The sequence below is a fragment of the Lepidochelys kempii genome, chromosome 18 (assembly GCF_965140285.1).
Source record: "Lepidochelys kempii isolate rLepKem1 chromosome 18, rLepKem1.hap1, whole genome shotgun sequence".
Lineage (NCBI taxonomy): Eukaryota > Metazoa > Chordata > Testudines > Cheloniidae > Lepidochelys > Lepidochelys kempii.
This window is the reverse complement of record NC_136397.1, coordinates 24,591,912-24,612,356: the sequence shown is the minus strand read 5'-3', so window position 1 is coordinate 24,612,356 and position 20,445 is coordinate 24,591,912. Positions and strand designations below refer to the sequence as shown.

General features: G+C 45.2%; 1 protein-coding gene across 17 annotated transcripts in view; it reads right to left on the bottom strand.

Annotated features, from left to right (window-relative positions):
* Positions 1 to 20,445, bottom strand: part of CAMTA1 (calmodulin binding transcription activator 1) — a 950,491-nt gene that overhangs the window by 84,575 nt on the left and 845,471 nt on the right. For 13 of the 17 annotated variants that reach the window (XM_073316814.2, XM_073316813.2, XM_073316817.2 and 10 more), the window contains one exon: positions 8,062 to 8,118. The exons of the other annotated variants lie outside the window; for them this stretch is intronic. In XM_073316814.2, coding sequence (XP_073172915.2) covers positions 8,062 to 8,118 — 57 coding nt within the window. The remainder of the gene's footprint in view (positions 1 to 8,061; positions 8,119 to 20,445) is intronic. 17 annotated transcript variants of the gene reach the window in all.

The window sequence follows — 20,445 nt, the reverse complement described above, 5'->3', positions numbered from 1 at the left end:
GTCCAGAACCGCTTCCACCTTTCCTAAGTGGGTTTCCCAGTCGGGGGTGTGAATAATCACATCATCCAGGTATGCCGCTGCATAACTGTTATGGGGCCATAGGAGCTTGTCCATAAGACGCTGGAAGGTGGCAGGTGCCCCATGCAGTCCAAAAGGAAGAACAGTATATTGAAACTGACCCTCTGGTGTAGAGAATGGCGTCTTTTCTTTTGCATCTTTGGCAAGGGGAATCTGCCTGTATCCCTTTGTTAAATCAAGGGTGGTCAAAAATTGGGCATTGCCCAGCCAGTCAACTAATTCATCGATATGGGGTATGCATCGAATTTGGATCTCTCATTCAGCCGGCGAAAGTCATTACAAAACCTAGTGGTGCCATCGGGTTTGGGCACCAACACAATCGGGCTTGACCACTGACTGTGGGACTCTTCGATGACTCCCAGCTCCAACATCCTTTTTACCTCTGCCCTGATCGCCTCCCTTTTTGCTGCTGGGACCCGATAGGGCCTTAAATTACCTTTTCCCAAGGGTCTGTGATAATGTGGTGATATGCTTCGGTGGTCCGGCCTGGTTTGGCTGAAAACACATCCTGGTATCTGTTGATCATCTCAGTTACCTCCTTCTTCTGGTTTGGTGTCAGATCAGTGGATATCCTGATCTGCTCCTGCATGTTATTTCCCTGGATCGGGGTCTCTTGGGCCACTAGACATGCCTCTCGTTGGTGCCAAGGCTTTAAGAGGTTAATGTGATAAATTTGTTCTTGTTTCTGGCGTCCTGGCTGTCGCACCTTGTAGGTTACTTCCCCCACGGGTTCAACCACCTCATAGGGCCCCTGCCATTGGGCCAAAAGCTTCCTTTCTGCCGTGGGTACCAACACCATCACCCGGTCCCTTGGTTGGAACTGTCGGACTTTTGCCAGGTGATTGTAATGGGTTCGCAGGGCCTCCTGCGCCTTTTCCAAATGTTCCCGTACAATAGGGATGACCCGGGCTATCCGTTCTCGCATCTGCAACACATGGTCAATTATATTTCTCCCCTCATTGGGTTCCTCTTCCCAGAATTCTTTTGCAATATCTAGTATGCCACGGGGGTGGCGTCCATATAATAATTCAAAGGGGGAAAACCCAGTTGAGGCCTGAGGTACCGCCCGGATTGCAAACATATGGTAGGGTAGTAGGGTGTCCCAATCCTTCCCGTCCCAATTTACCACTTTCCTTATCATTGCCTTGAGGGTTCGGTTAAACCTTTCTACCAGCCCATTGCTCTGTGGATGATAGACTGAAGTTCTCAGAGTATGTATATGGAGCAGCGTACAGAGGTCCTTCATTAGCTTCAACATAAATGGGGTACCTTGGTCTGTTAATATCTCCTTTGGTAGCCCCACTTGGGCAAAGATCCCCACCAACTCTTTAGCTATCGTTTTAGAGGCCGTGTTCCGCAGGGGGACAGCTTCTGGGTAGCATGTAGCATAATCCAGAACAAGTATATATTGGTGGCCCCAGGCTGTCTTCTCCGGGGGGGTCCCACTAGGTCATGGCTATTCACTCGAAGGGGACCTCTGTGATGGGAAAGGGTACTAAAGTGGGGATGGGGACTGTGCAGCTGACACTCCGGGCAGGACGCACAGTACCTCCACACTTCTTCAGGTACCCCGGGCCAGAAGAATCGTTGCAGGACCCGTGCCAGGGTCTTCTCTACCCCCAAATGCCCCCCAAAAAGATGACTATGGGCCAGATTTAATACAGCATTCTGGTGTTTTTGAAGTACTAGGATCTGCTGTACCTTCTGCCCCTGTACTGGTGCAACCCGGTATAAGAGATTCTTCTTCATTATTAAGTAGGGTCCTGGTCCCTGGGTTTTCCCTTCCACGATGACCCCATCTATTTCAGTCACCTCCTTCCTAATGTTGTCGTACCTTGGGTCTTCAGCCTGGTCCCGTCCAAAATTTCCTCTCCCGGGGCTAATCTGCCTGAGATCTAGGGGGCCAGTCTCTGTTGCCTCTACTGGTTCAGAGGCGTTAGGGTGTGGGTCAGACTCGGGTGCTTCTCCCTCCTGGGTGGCCTCCTTTTCAGCTGCTCGGGTCCACCTACCTACGAGAGCGACCCTCTGGCTTTGGGTCAGTATTCGGGTTCCCAAGGCCTTAGCTGCCCTTCTTTCCCTTTTCGTCTTTCTATGCTATCTGGGAGTGGAGAACAAAATCTGGGGATATTTCAGAGAAGGTTGGAGGTTGACAGTCTACTGTGGATGCCTCACTACTTTCAGGGCTTCCCCCTTCCTCCAATTCCCCTACCGGGAGTAAGTCTCCAAACCCTGGGAAGTCCCTCCCTATGAGCACCGGGTATGGGAGTTTAGGGACTACACCAGCTGCTACCTCAGTAGTGTTCCCCTGAATCTCAATTTTTACTGTGATGGTGGGGTAATAACCAACTGTCCCATGGACTCATGTTATCCCAGTATGCTTAGCCCACAGCAGCTGAGTACGCTTCACGAGCTTCCCCGAGACAAGCATGATAGCACTCCCCGAATCAACCAGTGCTGTGGTCTCTACCCCATTTAGCTTCACTGGTCTGGTGTACATATGTGGGGTTAGTGAGACCCCCAAAAGGTGGATTAGGGAGCATGGGTCTGCCCAGTTCCCCAGGTTACACTGCATAGGCTCCTCGGCATTTGGACATGCTGCAACTCCTTTTTAAAACCCAGGTGCCCTGATTAGCCTGCCTTAATTGCCAGCAGCTTCTTGATTGGCTGCAGGTGTTCTAATCAGCCTGTCTTAATTGTCTCCAGAAGGTTCCTGATTGTTCTGGAACCTTCCCTGTTACCTTACCCAGGGAAAAGGGACCTACTTAGCCTGGGGCTAATCTATCTGCCTTCTATTGCTCTCCTGTAGCCATCTGGCCCGACCCTGTCACAATACAGACTAACACAGCTACCCCTCTGATACATTTTGCTGCAGTATTTCATGTCAGGTATGATCGTGTTAATTCAACTTGGTTAACAATTTTACACGTTAGCAGTTAATCATCCACTATGTGAAGTGTGTATGAATGGATTTCTGGATATCTGTGAATAGGCCTGCCTCTTCATTTAAAATACCAGGAAGAATAATTTAAAAATGAGGGAAAGAGGAGTAAATAGGGAAGAAGAGAAGTAGTACTGCACATGTGAGTGCTGGGTGGTGGTGGTGACCTGGGATACACAGGAGGTCAGACTGATCTAGTGGTCCCTTCTGGCCTTAAACTCTAAGACTTTATGACTCTAAATGAAAGAGAGCACATATGCCCCACACCATCCCCCATGTCAGGCCAGGAAAATTAGTGGATTTCAACTCAGCATGTTCCCTCCTACTCAGCCAGGCAGGGTGGGAAGCACAGTTTGCTTCCCTGTAGAGTGGGCAGAGGCCCTTCCAAACCTAGAGATGTCTTAGAACTCGAGAAATCTGTGAATCCCAGGGCACCTAGAGAGGCCTGAGAGTTTTGTTTACAGTCTCTAAAATGGTCCATGCAGCACAGACCCCTCCCCAGTGGCTGCTGCTCCAAATCCACATGGAGGAGGAATCTGTGAGACTGTATCTCCACTAGAAAAATTTGGACACACAGTTCACCGTAAGTGGTAGTAACACTACTAGCATAAACAGGATGTAAGTGTTTGCACCATCATTTCATCTGACCACCTGCATCTTGTCTACAGTACAGCTTTCACTGTTGCTATCGGTTGTGGAGTGAATTACAACTCCAGTTTTTGTGTGTGTGTAGATAACGCCTCAAATAATGCCAGCAGAGCCAGCATTATTTTCTCCTGCTGCTTCAAGGGAGACAATGCCAAACTCATCCTTAGCATGCCCTCCTCCACAACATCTGAAACCCTCAGCCCCACACACTCAAGAGAGAGGAGCTTCCCCATCATTCCGATAAAAGGAGGGCATAGCAGAGCCTTGTTCTTTCCATCAAATTCCCACCCTCTCCCATTTCTGCACAGCCAGCCTCAGATCTGCTCTATTGAACAGCCATCACCAACAGAACTGGAGAGGAGCATAAACTACTCAGAAAGGTGAATAAAAACAATGATTTCAAGTGATTTCATTTGATCTGATATTCAGCCTTCTGAGCAGTGATGCTGTTTGTTGAGTTCTACGGCTGGGAAGCCTATCTATGTGTAAGGTAGTATTGGGATTAATAACAACAATTGGTTTATTTTATCTTATTAAATGTGATTTTGGAGAAGCAAAGGAAGGGCAAGTATGTCATGTTGAATGAACATTTTCTAAAAATGTTCATGATTTTATTTCTGTGCCCCACAGAGCTGTGAGTGACTGTCTCTCTTTACATCTTCTGTAGAGGTGAGTCATCAGGCCCCTCAAATGTTGCCTATGAAAAGGATGATTCACCCCCTGTGACTGCAGGTTGCCCCAGCTCCCAGTTCTAGTCAGAGACAGCTTCCTGTGCTTCTGGGATTATTACTATTAGACACCATTACTAAACAGAGAAAAATCACCCGATTTAGCCAGACATTGGGCTAAGGAGAAAGTTGTTTCAAAAAAGTAAACTGGCAGGTTTTGTTTACAAACAGGTAATAAGGAAACAGTTGTTTATAGCTTAAAAACGCAGAAGATTTTTTTTTCAAACATCTTAGTGTTAAGTTTAGTAAGACTAAGGGGATCAACCAGGAAAGTACTTCGGGTGCTTGCTGCCCCGCCTCTCCAGACCCTGTCTACACTAAGGACATTTTCTAAAAAAATCCTTTAGTAGCTAATACTAGTGGGATGTTTTCAGAAAGTGTCCTTAGTGTATTTAGACTCGTTGGACAATATCCCTCCCACAAACAATTGAGCCCTCTCAGAAAAAGAATTTTTTGGTGTCACATATTGTATTACTGTCAGCAGAAAGTCTCGCACTCTCCACATAAAACCTTAAAAGTAAAACTGTTTCTGACATATTTTTGCTTTTGAAGCGAACACACAAAATCCAACTTCTTACTCGGTTTCCCTAGTCCTGTCTGCTTTCGCCTCCCATGTGCAGACTGCCTGGCATTCACTGGATCTCTGGAGAAAGTATCTGTTGGTAATTCTTATCATACAATTTCTTTGCACTTACATGACATGCTTGAGTGAATGAGAATGATTCACAAGGAGGGGATGACAATCTCTGTGGTGCTTTAAAAATAACCACACTTTACAATTACTCCTGTTCACCTTCATACTCTCCAAACACAGTTACAGTAACAGGCATAGCAGTACAAACTTACATTTGATTATTGTACCATGTCTATCTCCTTAGGCATTCAGAATCTCATCCTGCTCCCAGTGATATCAATGCATTACTCCCACTGACTTCAGTGGAAGCAGGACTGTGCTTGTGCTACAGAGCTCATCGATGTTAGGTATCTATTTCAAGGAATGTGATGTGGAGCACATTAGTAAATCCAAAAAGGAATTGCTAATAAGGACAAGACAAATGTGATCAGCTCCAGCAAAGATTCCTTTCTAAACAGTGTGGCATATTTTAATCATCAATCATAGAATAAACACAGATTTTCCAGAGGAAGTTCTGTCTGAATATGAAGCAAAACAAACTGACAAGACAAAATCCAGGATATAAAATAAACTACTCCATACTGCAACTCTGCCACATAGCCTTTGCTTAGAAAAATAGAAAAAAAAGTCAACTCAGAAAACTCAGAGAAAGCAACATTAAATATACAGGTACTCAAAAAACCCTTATCATGCTGTGTGCCCCCAAAAGATCACAAACAAAACAAGAATGAAAGAGACAATACAGTTCTTAGCAGAAAAATAAACACCGAGCGTCCACACCGACTGACCTGACATACAATGGAAACACCAAGAACGGTGTGAATACAAAAAGTTGCTGTTTTAAACTTAATAGTTTAGATGCATCTCGTGTGCTAATGGTAGCTCCGTAACAAAAAGCAATATTTACACAGACTCTAGACATTCCTATAAGGAGCATCCCTGCTGTGCAGAAGTCAAATTTTCAGCAAGTGCATAAGATGAATCAATATAGAAATCTTTAATTACAGAATTTAAGGTTTAGAAGTATCAAGTGAAATTTGCATCCATCCGCATGAAGAGAGGAGCGTGGACTCTGACAGCACAAAAGCAACTGCTCATGTCAAAGGTGTGAGGCAGATAGGAGGTTTGTGTGTCAAACCAACGTTTGCTGGGCAACAAGGGAGCAGGGTTACTTCACTGTGTAAAAGGAGCAGGAATTCTGAATCTAGAATATCTGTAATCAGTTAAGAGTCCAAACAGCAAACTCAGAGGTTACCATTATTCCAGAGTCCCAAAACAACACTTTGTAGGGTCCCATAACCATCCCCAGGGGCCAGTATGGGATTATATGCTAAGTGTATATTCATGCTTTCAGAGAAACCGCTCAATGCTATATATACATGCTCCACAAGGCAATGCCATCTGAATTCCAAGAGTGCAAACATATTACTAAGAGAAGCAGTTTCTGATAAACAGGCATCCCAAAAGAATACTGAGGTGAACATTCATACATTACACAAATCACTGTATCAAGCTATGTAATGCCACATCAGTTTGGCTAAGAAATGTCAGAGTTGCTGCCACAGGGTACTGCTTCAGCTACCCTATGAGCAGTGCTACCTAGCACGCTTTCATAGTCTCTCAGGCACAAATACACAGTCTCTTTGTTTTCCACCACATGCACCTTCCGTCTTGTTTCCACCCCTCTGTATCTCAGACAGCCAGTTGGCAAACTCCCCTTACAAGGGGACCCTTCATTCGATAGTTTATATTGCCTGTAACAGGCACAGGGATTGGTTACCTAGGGTGTGACAGAGTGCTGGGCAAAGGGTTACAGATTCAGCCCTCTGTCACACCAGCTCCTTGTTAGGGGAACAAATTAGAGCAGGCTGAAGTTAACCTGGCCCTAGTTGGAGAGGTGGAGGCAGCAGCTGCATAAAAGCCTCAGGGGAAGGAGGCCAGGGGAGAGCAAGAGAAAAGGCAGGGAAGAGAAGAATGGAGGTAGCTCTCCTCTCCTACCTGCAGACGGTAAAGGGTTATTAGTATGTGGTGAAACAGTGGTGGGCAGAAGCCAAAGAATAAAGTGCACCACTGGTTACAAAACCCAGGGTCTCGAGAGACTTTGTGAGACTACCAGAAGCAAAGGGGGCCCTGCCACACTCCCCCACATAGGGGCAGGGAAGAATACAAGATGCCAGCTGGGAGGAAATTGGCCCTTTCCTTTTCCCCATGTGTTGCGAGTGACATCCCTTGTTTTACCTGTGTTCTAGGACTAGCCCCTTCTTTGGGGGAACTGATGGCCTGCTGAGCTGCCTGTAAGCAAGGGGTTTGTAATTCTGTTCTTTGCCAACGCCACAGTCCTGCTGTAGTAGACAGCTTAGTGACACTACGCAGACAAACTGAGGCATTTCAGTATTTCCCAAGGGCCATTGCTAACTTCAGACATAGGCAAAATATAACCACTATAAAGGTGTCTGGGAAATGTCGACTCTCCTATCACAGAGGGAAAGCAAAGCGTCGGCGCTGCCAGGGTGTCAGACTGAGGGGAGCCTGTATAGCAAAGCTGGAGGCTAAACCCTCCCTCCCCAGCATGTCTGAAGAAGGCCTTTGTAATGGAACATCAGTGTCTTAACAACCAAACGCATGTCGCAGTCTTGATGTATAGCTATCTCAGGAGGAAGCCAGGAGTGATACAAACAAAGAAAAATTGTCTCCACTCCCACCCCCAGCTGTAGCCCCTTTACCTCGTCCACATCCCCCGAGCCATGGCCCCGCTCCTGGCTCGGGGAGCACAGATGGGGTAAAGGGGGTGTGATCCTCAAAAGTTCGGGGACTGCTGTCCTAGGAATGGGCTCGGTCAAGTGCAGAAAGCAGCTGTTTTAATCATCGAATCAAAATCCTGCAACACTGGAACAAATTCCACATGTCAACACATGGACAAGGACATTGTGCAGGACAACGGTGGCTTTTGCCTCAAAGAGTGTCAGTTCTCTCATCTTCAGTTACACGGTTATGAGCAAAATAGATCACCTCAAAAGAAATAAATAGTTCCTTACCTCTTCTCGTCAGGTATGCTACCGTCTTGCCTCTGCCTACGGTTTGTTCTAGGCCATCTATTGGGAAGAGTTTAACGTATCTGTTTCTTTATCTATAGCACTTTAGTATCTTAGAATTATAGAATCATAAAACTGGAAGGGACCTCAAGAGGTCATCTAGTCCAGTCCCCTGCACTCATGGCAGGACTAAGTTTTATCTAAACCATCCCTGACAAGTGTTTGTCCAACCTGCTCTTAAAAATCCCCAATGATGGAAATTCCACAACCTTCCACAAATCTTGTGGGTTCTTTAAATTGAGTCATTCACTTTTTTAATAAAAACACACGCTTAATCTATAAAACCTTTCAATATTAATGCACCAAAAGTTGATTTAAAAGAAAACCCGGCATCATGTCCCTTATGTGACGCATCTGACTTAGACAGTCCTTCTGATTGTTTTTGTAAGTTTCATGGGTCAGAGATCATGACTTTCTGTGTTTGCAAGTGTGACACTCTGTACCCTAAAGCAACACCCTGGCACCCCTCACATCTACCAGGGTGATATAATTATGATGTGTTTTGTGCGAAGTATGCCTTGTGAGGTATCATTTTAAAAATCTTAATCTGTTGAACATTAATATCCTGTTAAGTTATATGTGCTGTCATTGTTTGTGAAGTTATGAAGTTTGGCTAGGTATGTGTTATTGAAACATGATGTGAGGTTGGGAACACCCACAAGCAGCCTTTCAGGTACAACAATGAAGACGCCAGACAGTGTAGATCAGTGTTTTTCAAAGTACTGGGTTGTGGAATGTCAGGCACTGGGTCGACTTGCTGATTCAAATTATAACAATCATTGCTGCGCAGCAGCTCTAAAGGGCCGTGCAGCAGGGACCTGGAGAGGAGAGAGAGGTAGGGAGTGGGCAGGAACCGGGGAGGGGAGCAAGTTGGGGCTTGCAGGGCTGTTGCGGGACTCTCCCTTATCCCTGGAGCTCGCGGCTGCCAGTGGGGAGAGGGCTGGGGGGGAGTCCTCTAGCCCCAGCCCTGGGGCAGCCTGACTGCACCCCAAACTCCTCAGCCCTGGCTCCACCTCAGAGCCTGCACCCCCAGCCAGAGCCCTCACCCCCACTGCATCCCAACCCTCTTCCCCAGCCCTGAGCCCTCTCCTGCATCCTGAACCCTTCATCCCTGGCCCCACCTGCAGCCCTCACCCCGCATCCCAACCCTCTGCGCCAGTCCTGAGTTCCCGCCTGAACCCCTCATCCCCAGCTCCACCTTAGAGCCCTCACCCCTGCACCACACCCTCTGCCCTGGGCCACCTCCCACACTCCTTACCATAGGCTTACAAAGGCTAGTGGCTGGTTAGTTATGTAAAGTGGGTTAAACTAGAATGTATTGCAATATTATGATTTTATGAAAACTCTAGTCAAAAGATATAATTATGTTGGGTCAGTGGCATCAACAATTTTCTTCAACTGGGTCACGAGGAAAAAAGTTTGAAAACTACTGGTGTAGATGGCCCATTAAGGGGAATACACACATTCACAAGGATTACCCCAGGAACTATACAACGGAAACCTCTCGGAGATAGGATGTACACAATGGAGGCTGTTGGACTCACATCACAGCAAAGGATCCTTCCAGCAAGCTGGAAGAAGCTATAAAAGGGGGAAGTGACATCATCACTTGGCTTCACTCCAACCCCCCTCCCCCAACTCAACACTTGGAAGCATGTCTGGAGGATAAAGACTTTGAATGGGGGAGGGTTGTCCCATCCTGGAAAGGAATTCCAACCTGTGTATGGAGGATCTGTAAACTGCTTGTACTATCAGGATGAGATACTGCTTGATTCAAATCCTGTTTATTTAATAGAACTCAGATTGAAAATTTTATTTTATTTATAGGTAACCAACTTTGATCTGTATACTAATATTTATAATCCCTTAAAATCTATCTTTCTATAGTTAATAAATCTGTTTTTTATATATATATTTTTACCTAAAACTGTGTTGTATGAAGTGTAACGGGAAATCTGCTCAGGAACAGGGGCTGGTTCATTGTCCTCTCCACATTGAGGGAAGGGCGGACTGGGTCATAAACTTACAGTGGTCAGGCTTCTGACCAGGGCAAGACAGTTCAACTCTGGGGTCCTAGGCTGGGGAGCTGTGGGGAATTGGCTGGGACCTTTCTATTATTGGTTCATGAGTGGCTGGCAAAAGTATTCATGTAACTCAGCTGAGTGTGTCCCTGCCTGTGAATGTTTGTGTGAGTGCAGGACCTGGAGGGGAGTTGCAGCTTGTCACATGATCACAGTGTGAGAGGGAGCCCAGGTTGGTAAGACAGAGGCTCAGCGGCACCCCGTGGAACTCATCACAGCAAGCACACTGATGACTTTCCGTAAAATACTCTCTGATTATTTACACACAGTAAAACAAGCTGAAGAGGGGAAAATAAGGCATTCTTGGAAACAGTCCATAAAAAGCAAGTGCACATTACAGAGAGTAGAAACACGGCTCATAAGGGATAAAGGGACAACTGGAAACACAGCTGAGACCCCTTCCTCCATTGTTCCCTACACTGGACCAGATGAGCTCTTTGCTTGTATCAGAAAGACATGAGCAGGCCAACTTGCAAGAGAGGGCTGCAGAATGTAGCTGGGGTCTGCTATTTCAAAATGGCTGGAGAAAAACAGTCCAGTCCATCTAATAGTGGATCAGTAAAAAGAACTTTCAGGGCAAAGATAAGTGACCTAGGAACCATAGTGCAGAGTTTGCAAGTGCATGGTGGCAGAGGTTCTCTTCAAAAAGCAGGTAGATGTCATATTCAGTTCAGCCACCAGACTTCACAAGTGCCAGTCTCCTAACTGCCATGAGAAGAAGTAGCAAAGGGAAGGTGGTTCTGCCATGGTTACATCAAATTCCATTGACTGTTTCCTTCTAATTAACTTCCCGGGTGATATTAAATGTTTGTAAACACATCCTGGCTGTTGAGATGATATGGCACAACACACATAGTATACACTCTCTGCAAAATTCACATCTCTCCAACATCCTAACATGCAGAAACTGAGCCAGATGCTGTCTCCTGGAACACACAACTACAATCCAAGATGTGACATGATCTTTTGCTAAACCTTATATTCCATTATCCTAATGGGCATGGAGATTTCCTTGTGGAGGAAAGCTTATGTAGTGAAGCTGCACTCCCTTCCACTGCTTCGAGACCCCACTAGCAAAACCAATCATTGGCAGATTCAGAATTAATTGTATTGTCATCTGCCTTGAATGCAGCATCCACCAGTGACAAGTCATCAACCTGAGTGGAGTTTTCCTTAATGATATATCGTCTGAGTAGTTAAAGAAAGCTTCATCTGGCACTGGCAGCTTTGCGTTCAGCAGGATTCACGTGCAAGTCCCTGACAGTGCAATAAGGGACCAAGCAGAGTAAATAGTTGTGGTGGGACACTGTCCAGACCCAGGCATTACTGAACTATCCCTAGAGCATTCTCACTAATCATATGTCAGTGAGATGGACAATGCAACACTGTTTATGCAAGTCCTTTTTACAGGAGAGGGGTCTGAATAACAAGCGTAGCTGGCTCTAATAAAGACTGGTTTCAGAGTAACAGCCGTGTTAGTCTGTATTCGCAAAAAGAAAAAGAGTACTTGTGGCACCTTAGAGACATGTAGGTAGGAATAGCGGTCAGTAGGCAATTTCCATCCCACCATCAACCTCAGCCTGGTCCAGTCCACAAAAGAGATCCACTTCCTGGACACTACAGTGCTAATAAACAATGGTCACATAAACACCACCCTATACCGGAAACCTACTGACCGCTATTCCTACCTACATGCCTCCAGCTTTCACCCTGACCACACCACACGATCCATCGTCTACAGCCAAGCTCTGCGATACAACCGCATTTGCTCCAACCCCTCAGACAGAGACAAACACCTACAAGATCTCTATCAAGCATTCTTACAACTACAATACCCACCTGCGGAAGTGAAGAAACAGATTGATAGAGCCAGAAGAGTTCCCAGAAGTCACCTACTACAGGACAGGCCTAACAAAGAAAATAACAGAATGCCACTAGCCGTCACCTTCAGCCCCCAACTAAAACCCCTCCAACGCATTATTAAGGATCTACAACCTATCCTGAAGGATGACCCAACACTCTCACAGATCTTGGGAGACAGGCCAGTCCTTGCCTACAGACAGCCCTCCAACCTGAAGCAAATACTCACCAGCAACCACATACCACACAACAGAACCACTAACCCAGGAACCTATCCTTGCAACAAAGCCCGTTGCCAACTGTGCCCACATATCTATTCAGGGGACATCATCACAGGGCCTAATCACATCAGCCACACTATCAGAGGCTCGTTCACCTGCACATCCACCAATGTGATATATGCCATCATGTGCCAGCAATGCCCCTCTGCCATGTACATTGGTCAAACTGGACAGTCTCTACGTAAAAGAATAAATGGACACAAATCAGATGTCAAGAATTATAACATTCATAAACCAGTCGGAGAACACTTCAATCTCTCTGGTCACGCAATTACAGACATGAAGGTCGCTATCTTACAACAAAAAAACTTCAAATCCAGACTCCAGCGAGAAACTGCTGAATTAGAATTCATTTGCAAATTGGATACTATTAATTTAGGCTTAAATAGAGACTGGGAGTGGCTAAGTCATTATGCAAGGTAGCCTATTTCCCCTTGTTTTTTCCTACCCCCCCCCCCCGCCCCCAGACGTTCTGGTTAAACTTGGATTTATGCTGTAAATGGCCCACCTTGATTATCATACACATTGTAAGGAGAGTGGTCAGTTTGGATGAGCTATTACCAGCAGGAGAGTGAGTTTGTGGGGAGGGGGGGTGAGAAGACCTGGATTTGTGCTGGAAATGGCCCACCTTGATTATCGTGCACATTGTGGGGAGAGTGGTCACTTTGGATGGGCTGTTACCAGCAGGAGAGTGAGTTTGTGTGTGTGGTTTTTGGAAAGGGGTGGGGTGAGAAAACCTGGATTTGTGCTGGAAATGGCCCACCTTGATTATCATACACATTGTAAAGAGAGTGATCACTTTAGATAAGCTATTACCAGCAGGAGCGTGGGGTGGGAGGAGGTATTGTTTCATGGTCTCTGTGTATATAATGTCTTCTGCAGTTTCCACAGTATGCATCCGATGAAGTGAGCTGTAGCTCATGAAAGCTTATGCTCAAATAAATTGGTTAGGTTAGGTCTCTAAGGTGCCACAAGTCCTCCTTTTCTAATAAAGACTGTTAGAGTCTTTCAGTTTCAGTTTCCCATACTACTACAGCACTGTTTATTCTTTGGGTCTTCAGATCCCTGTGCACAAGTCTCCGTTCCGGGGAGATCACAGCATTGGAGTCTGCTGTGTACGTGCACTGGTCTCGATCCTAGGAGGATCACAGTGTTTGGGCATAAGGTCTGTAGTGCACTAGTCTCAGGGGGATTGTAGCGTTTGGGCGCACAAACTGCATGATCTGGTCTCGGTCTCAGGTGTAATCGCAGCATTTGGGCACATGGTAGCTCCTGGCCCTGATCTGAGTCTTGGTTGGATCACAGTGTCTGGGGTCATGGTTTCCAGGCCCTGATCTTGATGGGATCCCAGCTTCTTTGATTAGATGAGTGATGCCTGCGGCCTTGCTGGTCTCCACGATGAGAAAGGGAGCTGGGGCATTAGTTTGAAGAGCAATGAAGGACTGATCAAGGGAGACTAAACTCTTCCCAATGTATGTGAGAGTGTGAGTAGTGGGAGGATGGGGCGCTGCCTCTGACCAGCACGGGCACTGTGCTGAGAGCCTGGGGGCACAGATGCTGTAACAATGTTCTCCAAAGAATTACATAATTCAGGTGCATCTGATGCATTCGATGAAGTGAGCTGTAGCTCACGAAAGCTTATGCTCAAATAAATTGGTTAGTCTCTAAGGTGCCACAAGTCCTCCTTTTCTTTTTGCGGATACAGACTAACACGGCTGCTACTCTGAAACAATTCAGGTTGTGCACCTTGTGTGGGGTTTGAGAGCCCTTCCCTCACCCAAGAAAGCAGAGACACTTAGCCCCCAGAACTTGATGTCCGAGGACAAAATAATTTTACTTAAACAATATCTTTCATTGATGGCAGTTTTCAAAGAGGTTTCCTGGCTCAGAGGTGGTTTTATGCTCTCAGACAGGACAACCATTATACAGGAGGAGCACAAGCAAGATCCCTCAGAGAACAGTGGCTCTGCCTGAGAAGCTGCTGCAGTGGGGAGAAGTTTGTGTTTTATCTTTCCTGGTAGTGGCAGTGGGATTTTCACTTCCACATGCACAGCCAGTATCAGAGTCTTCTCTGTTAAATCTCAGTTTGGTTCAAACCTTTGGGCACAGAGGCAGGATTGCCACCTTGTCCCAATCTTTGCAACCCTTTGAATGTGGATGACTCCCAGTAAAATTCTGCACATATATGTATTCCACAACCTGGTGGACCTCACTATGCCCCATAGATAATATCAGACTGCATATTCTCTGCTCCCTGAAGGCCTGTGTGTTCATGTCAGCCTCTATAGCATGTTAGGGCAGAGCATGTGAGAACTGCATGAATCCCATCATTAGAAAATTAATCTTCAAAAGACAATCACAGAATAATTTGAGCCATCATTTTCTGATCTGTGGCATGGCCAAAAAACCAGAGACCCATCTCCTTAAGAAAAGTGACTGAAGTCACAAATAGGAATAGGTTTGCAAGCATCTACAGGATTGCACAATGGAAACAGACTCACTGGTTAAATCTGTTCTGTTTTTCTTTTTAGATTTAATCAAGCTGAATACAAGCTGCTTAGGAGACAGAAATCCTATAGCCATTCTAAAACTGCCAACAAGAGAGATATTATGGGAATAATTGCTCACACCTGAGATCCTTGTGTGACTAAGTAAGTCGGAAATGGACTTCCCCTTTGCTGAGCTTACTTGGCATATGAGAGATTTTATTAACCCTGCCTTCTTCCTCCAGTGGTATCTGTAGCAGGAGTCATTAAGGGTGTTAAACAATGTAGTGTAAACCAAAATGTTCCTCTGCATTAATTAAACTCAAATCAAAGTTTAAAATTAAGTGAATATTTTCAAGTTCTAAATTCCGCTTGAAATCTTTTCCCCCCAAGTCTATGTAGTTGACAGCAGGGCTAGGATTTAGAGCAGTACAATTAAGGGCAAACAGAGAAAAGAACATATAGAGGAAATCACAGACCTGTTCTATCCACAGAATGAATTCACATGGATTTAGACCTTATTATAGCATTTGCTCTTCTAAGCCCTGGGAAAAGTTGCTGGCCCTTTAAATAAACTGGTGTTTTGCTGCATTCAGAGTATTGTGCATGAAGGCAGAGGCCTCTGATAAGCCATGGTTAGTGTAATTATTCAATCTTTTTCCCTGAAGGGCCTCTGCATTGCAGCTGTCTTTCTTTCTTTCTTTTTTTTTCTTTTGCTGTTAGCAATGCCCTAGTTTGTTCTCTGCTGCAGTCCCCCTCCTCCACTTCCCCCCATCTCCACTTCATAAGGAGTTCTAATTGAGAATTTGCCCACTAACCAGCACCCTGGGCTCACAGACAAGCTATAGGACAAAGGAAACTGCATTCCCAGTCATAGTGGCCATTTTCCACCCCTCCGCCATCTAAATTCACTAGTATTCCCAGGGAACTGAGCAGTGCGATTTTAAAATTTTTCCTTCCCCCTTTCTCTGTAATGAAAAGATGATTAATGGCTGCAGGTGACTGAGCTTTTCATCACAGCAGCTCCTGCTGGCAAAAACAGCTACAGGCATTATCCCAAGCACGACTTGGCAAATCAGGATTTCTAACACCCGTGAACTGAATGGTTCCCATATGCAAGGATGTCTCTGGTTTAATACGAATAGTAGAGGTAACCCGGGAGCACTGTTCCTCATCATTAACAGGGAATCTCCCCTAAATATTCCAGGACAAGATGACTGTGTTTTCCTTGAGATTATTTTCAATATCAGGGTTGTCTGTACAAGGATGCCTGTTTTTGGGGGGAGGTATAGGGTGGGATGTCTCAGTTCTCTGTGCATTTGTGTTTTGGTCTAATTTGCTATGGGAGGTCCCTTGAGGGTTTCACTTGCATGGAGACATTGGCACATTAACAAAATTACTCCGTGCACCTGATAGAGAGACTTCAGATAAATTTGTGTGTTGAACTAGTTTAAAAAAAAGTAAGAAATAAAAGAAAGGGACTCTGCACTTTTACTACGAGTATCCTGTTAAACACATAATGGGCCATAATGTTACAGTATTAGAAATGATTTTTCTCTATCTAGTCTAGCAGCTAAAATGATTAATTCCATCTGAGGAGAGACCAATGGAGCTTGTTGCTGACACCCATCTTCTTAGTGTAGATGGACACTTACAATACTAGTGTCCCAGCCACTTTCCTGATAAAGAATCTGCCAACCTACATCCCCCTTGCAATTTCAGTCGGACATTGTGTTTTTCACCTCCCTGCCCTAAACTGCTGTGAACTGTTGTCTAAGTAGGTACCCTGTGTTGGGACACGTGTGTTGTGGTGCCCAACACTGGAGGATGTATATGCACGACAAGAAAGTGAGGCCAGGGGATCTAAGACACAAACTGCGCAGATAAAGGAATGCCAATACTGTGGACATTTAAATGAAGTAAATCAGGAATTTGTACAGTATTGTGCTCAGTCACAAACATGTGCAGCAGGTATTTCTGGCTCCAAATCCTCCTTCCCACTCTTCCTGGCTCTTTCCAGCGCAATTTGCCTCATGGTTTCATGAGCTTTAAATCCACACACGTGCCAATGAAGGCTAGTTTTGCCCAAGCTCCCAACCTAGGTGTGTTTTTCCCCCTGGCAAATTTTCTCCTTTCAGGTCCCTTGATTCATAATTTCCATTTCTCCCTGCTTGTTTCTCAGCTTTACTGTAAGCCTGATGCCAAAGTATACATTTGCTCTTGCATAGTGTCAGCCATGCAAATGGGTACATTGACCACGGCTTCAAGTGAATTAGGCTTATTCTGACTAACCCATGGTTACACAGTCATTTTTTAATGACTGGTCAAAACATGAAATATCAAGAAATTGATTGTTTGCATAAATACTTCTCAGCCAGTCCACAGAAATTTTATCACACAACAGCTCTGCCTCTCTTTGCATATAAGCAAAGTGGTGTGACGGGGACACTGGTCAATTCCTTTGCATCAAACACATTCAAAATCTGGCACAGGTAGAATCTTAGACCTGGTATTTTATAGTTTGGCAAGCACAGCTCACGCTCAGAAGGAAGCCAGCCAGAGCTGTCAATTTTCTGTAATTATAATTCAGCGAAGATAAAGTGAGCCTTATATATTAACTTTTATTAAAAGTAAACAATCAGAACGGAGACCTTTGATTAGTAAGACTAACTCTAATAACCTCACTCAGATCATGTGCTGGGATCAGCAGAAAAGCTGAAATATCTATAAGAGGTTTTAGAATTTCTTTGTTCTGTTTGAATCCAATGTATCTGTCCTTTGCTGCAGCAATGTCCTCAGACCCTGCCATCTGGCCCTCTTTCCACTCTTGGCCTCAAGACTCGAACTCTTCAGCTGAGATGCTAGTGAGAAAACTGAACTAGATACTCTTAGTCTTAGTGTAATAACTGTGGCTCTTTTCTATCCATCTCCTTCCTGACCCTCTCCTCTTTTCTCTGCACCTCTTTTCATCATATCCTTATTTAGGTTTAATTCTGGCTCCAGGTCTGGCCCTGCCCTGGGGACTCTTTCCAGCAACAGCTTCCCTACCTGTGCCAAGTTTCTTCCCTTTACCCCTGCCCAGGTCCTTCCTCACTAACCTTGGATCTACTGATACAGTCACAGGAATTATGAACCAGCAGGACAGTTTAAAAGGTAATGAAGGTAAATGCTTAGCCTCTGAAGGAACTCAACAGCCCCTCTTCCCATCTTTAGTTCCCCATAGTTTTCAGTAATTTAACTTCGACTGCAACAAAAGGGGCAGCTCAAGTAGCATTAACTCATTTGGGTCTCCCATCCCAGCTCCCCAAAATCTAACCTGCTGCCTGCTGGTTAAAACTCAATGAAGACAATAAGCCCATCTAAGAAAGAAAACAGATGCACAATCTTAACCAACATGTACATAAGGGATTAGATTATACTATGAAGGTTGAGTGTTATTGAGAAGGTCCTTCTTTGACCTATGACCAGCTTGCTCCATTGTGGGTGAACACCCCCATCTGCTCTTCCAGGTAAAAGTCAATGGGATTTAGGAGCCTAAATCACTTTTGAAAAATCAGACAAAGGGTCTGTCTCCACTGCAGATGGGAGCGTGCCTCCTGGCCCAGATAGAGACACTCATGCTAGCTCAGCTCGAGTTAGCGCACTAAAAGTAACAGTGTAGATGTTTCAGCTCCACTAGAGACTCAAACTAGCCACCCAAACTCAGACCCACGGGGTCCGGTGGGCTTGACAGATTGAGCCACATCCTCACTGCTGGTTTAAGTGCTCTAGCTTGAGCCAAGCTAGTGAGAGTCTGTCTACTCATCCTAGGAGACTCGCTGCCAGCTGCAATGTAGACATACTCCTAAGCAATGAGGCCATGCAATGCTGAGTGGAGTAATGCCTAAAGACATTTAAAAATCTGGGCCTAAACTCTTTGAGACAATGATTTTTCTGCTTTTCTGTCTGTACAACTCCCAATGCCATGGGGCCCATGATTCTGATGGGAGCCTTGGGGTGTTACTACAGTATACATAATGACAATAACAATATTGCTTCCAGAATCTGCACTGCAGCTATTACAGGGCTCTTAGCACTAGGTGCCCCTTAAACTTGGGATTTCACACTATGGGGACCACTGAGACAGGATCTTTCCACACATTTCAACATAATGACAATAACTTAGCAAAACACAGAAGAGCTGCCAACGGATACAGCGTGACAAGCCCATAAACAAATCGTGTGTGTGCATCAGAACTATATGACTCATCCTGCCAAGGAAGAGAAACGATTAACACAGCTAAGAGAATCAGACAGAACAGACAAAAAGGAAAGGCTGTGCCACCAACCAGCAAGCAGTAACATGCATGGTGATGTCCATCTCAGACAGAACAAATGAGCATGATCCAAGCTGCCCAAGACACTAAATGCTCCTCCTGTGCAGCACAGTGGGGTTCCGTCTTCTCCTCACACCTTCCACGACCCTACAGAGTCCTCTGCCACATGACAAAATCCTGAGGAACCAACCCCTTGCCTGAGTTCATCAGCACCAGTGATAGCCTGATGCCTACAAATCTCTCCTTGTCCAGTGCAGCCATCCATATGTAACAGGCACTCCTTTCCAGCTCAGTGAAAAACATCTACAGCACATGCTTATTGCATGATTTTCAAATGCTCAGAACATGGTAAAATCAAACTCATTTTCCTCCTCTGGCACATGGTCACACATGGGTACGACAAGACCTTGAAAATGTAGGCCCTCCAAAAAAATCAGAAAGACATGAGAAACTGAAACCACGAGCACTCAGATAGTTTGGTGATGTGGGTGGGTGATTGGGTAGGTAGGTAGACAGAACTTGTGACCAGTACAATGTGTGACCCTATGCCCCATATTCTTCACAGAGTGTTATGATATGAATATGGCATAACTAAGATGTGTTCTATGCAAGATGGGTCATGTGAGGGATCATTGGAAAGGTTATGATTTACTGAATATGATTATCCTATTTGTACGCATGTATTATTTCAGTATGTGAAGTTATGAAGTTTGGCTAAGTAGGTAATACTGAAACACGTTGTGAGGTTGAAAACACCCACAAGCAGCCTTTCAGGTACAACAGTAAAAAGGCCAAACAATGTTAATGGCTCATTGAGGAAATGCACACAAGCACCAGGGTTACTCCAGAAACTGTGGACAATAGAAACCTCTCAGAGATAGCACTACACAATGGAGACTGTTTGACCCAGGTCACAGCAAAAGAGGTTTCCAGCAAGTGGGAAGAAGATATAAAAGGGAGTCAATGACATCATGAAGGTACCTTACTCTCCCTACAACAACACACCTGGAAACACCTGAGAGGCAAGGACTGAACTGTGGCAAGCGATGGTCCCAGACTAGAGGGATCTTTAGCTGGTGTATGAAAACCTGAGAAAGCCAAGGCAACTTGTGTCTTAAGCGTATGCTAGTCTGTTTATCACTCAGGGTGAGAATGCTAATTTATATCCTACCTATCTAGTGTGTTAAGCCCAGTTTGCGGTTTTTGTTTATCTACTAAGGTAATCTCCTTCGATCTGTTGGCTATCCTTTGTAACAGGGGTAGACAACCTATGGCACGCGTACCAAAGGCGGCACGCGAGCTG